Source organism: Labrus mixtus, chromosome 20, assembly GCF_963584025.1.
Source record: "Labrus mixtus chromosome 20, fLabMix1.1, whole genome shotgun sequence".
NCBI lineage: Eukaryota > Metazoa > Chordata > Actinopteri > Labriformes > Labridae > Labrus > Labrus mixtus.
This window is the reverse complement of record NC_083631.1, coordinates 23,579,566-23,586,532: the sequence shown is the minus strand read 5'-3', so window position 1 is coordinate 23,586,532 and position 6,967 is coordinate 23,579,566. Positions and strand designations below refer to the sequence as shown.

General features: G+C 43.0%; 1 protein-coding gene across 1 annotated transcript; it reads right to left on the bottom strand.

Annotated features, from left to right (window-relative positions):
- Positions 1-3,657: 3,657 nt before the first annotated feature.
- foxd7 (forkhead box D7) lies at positions 3,658-5,622 on the bottom strand. Its single transcript, XM_061027058.1, has one exon. It carries the CDS (start codon positions 4,844-4,846, stop codon positions 3,911-3,913), a length of 936 nt encoding a protein of 311 aa, XP_060883041.1. The 5' UTR covers positions 4,847-5,622; the 3' UTR covers positions 3,658-3,910.
- Between the last annotated feature and the right edge of the window lie 1,345 nt (positions 5,623-6,967).

Genomic DNA, 6,967 nt, shown 5'->3' with positions numbered 1-6,967 from the left:
TTAATAATTTCCTGTTTGTTCTTCTGCTCGCTGCACAAAGCGCTCTAAAATCACAGTCAACCTTGGATCTATTTTCTCTTAAACTCTGATGATTTTAAGGTTTCTGTGTTTGATTTTTCTGTCTTTGAGACTTTTAATAAAGTTCATGTTTGAATAAAATCTGCAGCGTTGTAACCCAGCATGCAGCATGTGAGCGGTCTGTGATCCATCATGTCCACTCAAGTGATAAATCACATTCATATGACGTTAACGTCTTTCTCTGTGGTGACTTCTTCAGAGAGACGTTTCACATCAAAGAGTAATAAAGATTGATTTTTTAAAAGAAGCGTGGATGAATCTGAACTCTCTGCTTTGTGAAGACTTAATAAAGCTCGTCACAGTCGATGACGCACACAAAGAGGAGGAGAGGAACGAAGCAGAGCTGGCAACTTTTACCTCCTTCAGGGTGGAAAACTGATGTGCAAACACACACACACACACACACACACACACACACACTCTCTCTCTCTCTCACACACACGATCCCGGGGTGTCCAACTTGCTTATTTTATCAGGTGCAAAGACTTCTCCCCCCGTCTCCCCCCTCCTCCCGTCTCTGTAACAGTTTGTCTGCTTCACTTTCTCCTCTTGTAGCAGAAATAAAATCATCAAAAACACAAAGATTCCTCCTTCATTCATCTCAAACCTTCATTCAACTGTGTGATCGTGTTGGTGTGTGTGTGCAGCTCGTTTTCACTGTTTAAAAGCAAAAGGAAAACATATATGTGGAGCCGTATGTTTGACTTTCCAATCAGATAAGCTGTAATAACATGAGAGCTGATGTTTAACCGCAGCTCGGCCGCACTGTTTGAGATTAGCTGCACAAATATTAGACATTTGGTTTGAACTTGAAGAAAGAGGAAACCTCAGGACAGATTGGATTAAATCTGTGGAGAAAGGAGGAGAGAGGCAGTGAAGCGGGACGCTCTCCATCAGGTACCAATCTTTCTGATTTGTTGGGGAGCGTGCCGCCCCCCGTCCCACACCCTCAACTCGGTGATCCATCTAAAGCAGAGAATTAAATAAATACATCCATGCTCGGGAAACCCAGAATTCTTTTTTTTCTGCCGTCCTCCTCGCTGCAGAGCAGAACTGTGTCGTCTTAAACGAGAGAGACAGAGAAAAATAAATCAGATCATCGTGCATTAGAGGCACCGAGAGAGAGAAAGGGCCACACGACGGGATGTGTGTTTACTGAGTGAAATCACGGGGAGAGAGGGAGCTTATTTGTTCAAGGTTTAGGCCGTAGATTACAGTTTGATGCTGCAGAGCGTTTATGGTCTATAAACGGGAACAAAGACGTTAAAAAGCAGTCGTAAAGTGAAGTGTTTAGATTCCTTTCAGGGACAAATAAAAAGCAGAGACGTTTATCGGATAAAGTAAAGATCTCCTACATGTATGAACCCTCTCCTCACATACTCTTTTTTTTCTTCTCTGCATAAATTGTGAATCTGCTGCATGAACACCAAGGCCACCCATACGGGGGGAAAAGGGGGAATACTTTCTGGGGCCGGGCTCCTGAATTTAAGCGTGAAAATTGTTTTTATTTTTACACCAAAATACTCAGTTTGTTTTTAACTTTCTGTTTCAAAATGCAACGCCCCCCCTCCCCCCCTTCTCTTTCTTTTTGTTTGTGATGTTGACGTCCCGGGCGCGCCCCTCTTCAACTTGAAGGTTGAAGGAGTCAGACTTTGTAAAACCTCACCAGGAGCTGCACAAAGAACCAGAAGGCGAGGACATCTGACCTCAAGGCAACAACAACCTGTTAGCAAACTTCTTGCTGTCAGCTCCAACAGCTGATCGGATCCAGGACCAGGATGCAGATGTGATCCAGGAGGAACACGCACTGATCTGATTAAAGGACGTCTGCAGAGGGTCCAACTCTCTGACTTTCAAGGGTCCACACATTTCTTAGTTTTTAACCGTTCTGTAAAAAGCAATCACAGTTTGCTCTTTCTGCACTACTGTTTAAATCAGTGGTTCTCAACTGGGGGGTCGGGACCCAAAAGGGGGTCACCCAGACATTTCCAGTAGGTCGCAAATGTGTCTCTGCAAAAAAAAAAAAATCCTCAAAAAGTCTCTGAAGCACTTTTTTTAAACGAGTCGTTGTGTCGCTCGTTTTGCACATTTTATTTTTCATTTGATAAATTTAGTTAGTCAGACATGAGGGTCCCAACGTCTCATGGGGGGAGTTGATGGTTGGTCTTCCTGAGGCCAGACCAGTTGAGGAGCACTGGTTTGAATCCTTGCTGCACTTTGTATATTTGATATGAACGGTACGGAGCCCCTGAAGTCCTAAAGAGTTTTAAAAAAAAAACAACTTCAGGGGCTTTGTTGAATTGTTCGGTATGTAGCTCCTACTTTTTTTATTTTCTTTCTTCATGTTGAGATGCATGAGGGGTGAGGGGGGGTCAGGGAGGTGAGGGGTGTATACACTGGTATTTAAAATACTCATGCATCCTTGATTTATTTTCTGTAAAAGCACGATGACTAGAATAAAAGGACGATCTCGAGGAACATCTGTGACGATGAATCGAGGATGTTAAATTCATTTTTTTAAATTTAGAAACAGATTAGAAACAAGCCGACAGACAGACGGAGACCAAACAGAGATTTTAGAGTTAATGTTGATGAAATCTTTGTTTTTGTTTTTCACTTTGTTGTCTGAATTGTTTTTGTTTGTTGATTTTTGTTCTGAATGAAGTCTATGAATTTATATTATTTACATCAGGAATAAACAACAACAAGGAAGACAACTACAAACTGATTCAGCGTGACGTCTCAGAGCGATCTAATAAAAAGTCTTTCAATCAAACAGAAATTAATTTAAATAAATTTAAATCTGTTTGATTTCACAACAAACTATGGACTGTCTTTCAGTCTCTGCTCAGTCTTTTATTTCAGCTTTAGTCTCAGAAATTAATTTAAATGTGTTTTTGTAGATTTTTGTGATTTTCTGGATTTTTTTAATTTAAATAAAAGATTTTATAGGAATAAAAATGTTGGATATATTTTCATCTTTAACTCGTTTTTTTAAAGGATAATTTAAAAAAGTTAAAGTACATGACACAAACACACACACACACACACACACACACACACACACACACACACCCAGTCACACACACAGACACACACACACTGCTGCTGCTGCTTTTCCCATCACTTTGCATCAAGCATGAAAAATACATTTTTTAAATTAAGATTTTTCGTTTTCCTTTTTTTAACACGTTTTTTTTCTCTTTTATATTTTTCCTGTTTGATAAATTTAAAAAGGTCAAAGACAGTTTTTATTAATAATTCAGATTATAAAACTTCTTCCTCATAAATGTGATCGTGTCTGATTTTTTTTTTTACGTTCAGTGGAAATAAAAACGATTTAATCCCGGGAAGTTTTTAGTCTTCATAGATTATTTCTGCATTAATTTATTTTACAATCTTATTTTTATTTGATATATTTTCCAGTTTCTTTACGCATTTTTACGTCATCACGTTTAAATTATTGTTGTTTGATTAAATTACCTTAAAGCAGATAAATAAAACAATCAGCGTGTTTTAGTATTTATCTGCTGCTTCCTAAAGTTCTTCATGAACACCCGGATGTTTACAAAAATAAATCTGAACGCGAAGATTTAAATATTCACTTTTATTTTACCCAAAAAGAAAAAAGCAGGAATCTCGTCTTTTAAATATTTGAACAAAGGATGATATTCAAGATCAAAAAATCAGAAAGCTCAAAGTTTGTTTTTTTAAAGAGGAGAGAAAGTTTAAAAAAATATTTACAACATTTCTTTGAAGCAGATCCATCAGCTCGCTCAAACTGTCTCTGTTACCTGAGAAAAAGTCAAACTCCTGCTCGACGATTATTCGGTTACTCGTTGGTCGCAGCGCTGATGTGTTTGAGCAGCTCGGAGTCCCGCTGAGTCCGTAATTTGTGATACTCCTGCTGTAAACTGAGGAGGTGCGGGGACGCTGCGGGGTGGAAGAGCGCGGGGGAGGCGTAGGCCAAGCTGGAGGTGAGAGGAGGGGAGTACGCGGCACACTGAGCCGGGGAGAAGGCGTCGATGCCCGGCTGCGCCTGGAAGAACGCCTTGGCTGTGAGCGCGCTGCGGGAGAAGAAGCTGGAGAGCGCGGGCAGGAGGCTGCTGACAGGTGGGATGGTGGTGCACGGGGAGGGGGCGTGCTGGTGGAGGTAGGGGTAAATCTCCAGCCCGGGCAGCTGCAGCCCGTAGGCGGCGTGCGGGAAGCCGTGCAGTCCGCTGGGCTCCAGGTGCTGCTCCTTCAGGGGGTCGAAGCGGAAATGCTGCCGCTTGAAACGCTTCCTGCGCCGCAGAAAACTCCCGTTCTCAAACATATCCGAGGAGTTGGGGTCCAGGGTCCAGTAGTTGCCCTTGCCAGGGTTCCCGGGCTCTCTGGGCATCTTTACGAAGCAGTCATTCAGAGACAGATTGTGCCGGATGGAGTTCTGCCAGGCGGGGAACTTCTCCTTGTAGTACGCGAAACGCTGGCTGATGAAGTCGCAGATCTCGCTGAGGGTGAGCCGCTTCTTCGGACTCTGCAGGATGGCCATGGTGATCAGAGCGATGTAAGAGTACGGAGGCTTCACGGACGCGGGACCTTTGCTGTTAGAGGGCGGGCAGGTCGATGCAGGACTGAAGGTGTCCCCCTCCGTGCTCAGACTGCTGCAGGTCTCGGTGCTGCGCTCCTGCTCATCCAAAGGTAAGATCTGCTCCTCTGCGCTGTCTCTGACTCCTTCCCCCACCACGTCGATAACAACATCCTCCATGATGTCCAAACCCAATGTCATAGTAGAAGTCCGCGGGGGAAGCCAACACCACCTGCCAACAGGTGGGGGAGTGACAGCTCTGCTCGGAATCGCGATCAACAGATTGTTACGCACGACTCATCTTCATTCACAAAAAAAAAAGTAAAAACCAAAACACATCCTTCTCCAGCTTTTACGGAAGTTTACTCTCCAAAACCGCAGCTCATCCAAACTTTTTGTTTCCTTTGTTTTTGTTCCTTTAGAGCTCAAAGCGGCGGTCAGCAGGCGACCGTGCGTAAAGCGTAAAAGTGTGTGCGTCCTCTGTGATGTCCAGCATCATCTGTAATCTCTGCTGCGTTCCTGCGGGTCGAGTGGATGTGATGTCACGTCGAGGCACCAGGAAGAAGATCCTGACCAATGAAAACGCCGCAAAGGGTACCAAGCAGGCCCAGATACCAGCCTCCACGCGCGCTCTCATCATCTGCGCAGCTGTGCCAAAACGACGAGGACTTTACAAGATCCATTCATGAAAATATCCGAGTGAGAGGGACAGCAGAGGAGGAGGATTTTATAGAGGAAAACTCGCTCTTTAATTCAGGATGACTATTTTAAATTGTACTTAAAAAAAATCACATTAATAAATGTACAAAAAAATAGGGAATAAATTAAGGAATATTTTGATTTCTTGCGTAAAAATATATTTATTTTTTATTTTGATGATCCTGAATTTAACGTCATTCATTTTATATCAATTATTCCAAAAAGTCTCAATTTTAAAAATGTTCTCCACCCCTTAAAGCAGATTTATCTTAAATAAAGATGAGACGAAATTCAGTTTAAAACGTTGGTGTGAAAATCTGCTTTTGATTTTATTTCCATTTACAGACAGAAAAGAATCAAATCAACAAACTGTCACCGGCCGTGTTGATGTAAATATAAACTTTTTAAAAGGAATATAAATTGGACTTTAATTAGAGAATGAGTTGATAGACACTTTGGGGACATCAGATCACCGTCCTGATTTTAAACACTGAGGGGGAAACACCTCTCTACGTGAGGCAGGGGCTTACTCCCTAATCCCCGCGGAGGCTCCTGCAGCCGCTCTTTACGCACAAGTGAAGCACAATTACACGTTTTCAGAAACTCAACAGAGGATGAAACTGGAATGACTGATTTTACTCTGCAGCTGAAAATAATAATTTGTTGCCTGCATGCATGCACTCACGCGAGCTGCTTTGATTAAAATGTACAGTCTCGTGCTTCTAAAAGGGAATATGGATAAATACGAGCATGTGTGAGATGGAGCAGAAATAATATTTGATGTGTATAACCTGAGAGAAATCCACACCCTCTGTTCTCCTGACGAAATCCTCCGTAACCCCCCGTCAGATTATCTTCTTTAATAATGGGCAGCTGAAGGCAGAGTGGTAATATCGGGATGAAAGTGGAAGATTTTCACTCGCTCAGACATAAAAGCGGAGTGAGGAGAGGAGGGCGCTTTTGGTATTGTTGGGAGGCCTCTGGTTGTTTGTGTTTAATGATGGAGCCCTTTGTTGGGGATTCCCACATTTCCTGCCTCTAATCGTATTGATACCTCGGGGCACAAGGGGGACCGGGGTCCGGACTGGGTGGGCTATACGGTACCAGCAAAGCTGCAGATGATTTTGCAAATTCATCACGCATGTCCTCAGATTGGAAACAGGCCCTCGCGCGCGCTGTGTGGTTCCAATAAGGCGCGAGGAGCAGGAGCGTCAAATCTGTGCGAGAGCTGAAGGTATGGCACAGAGCTTTACATCTGAGACACACACACACACACACACACACACACACACACACACACACACACACACACACACACACACACACACACACACACACACACACACACACACACACACACACACAGCACATCCTCCGTCACTGCTGTCCTGCTCACTGAGTGTTTCCTGATGTTTCATTCACAGATACAGCCTGCACATTTTTTATTTCTGCTGATTTTATAAGCCCCCTATCATAAAAAGCTACGCAACATTAAACGTGTTGCTCAGTTTGAGGCGTTTTTTCTTCATGTATGTTCATAAAAAAAAGAACAGAATGTAGCAACAACAGAGTCTTTTTACCCCGCAGACACATTACGCACACATCCTAACAAAAAACAAATGT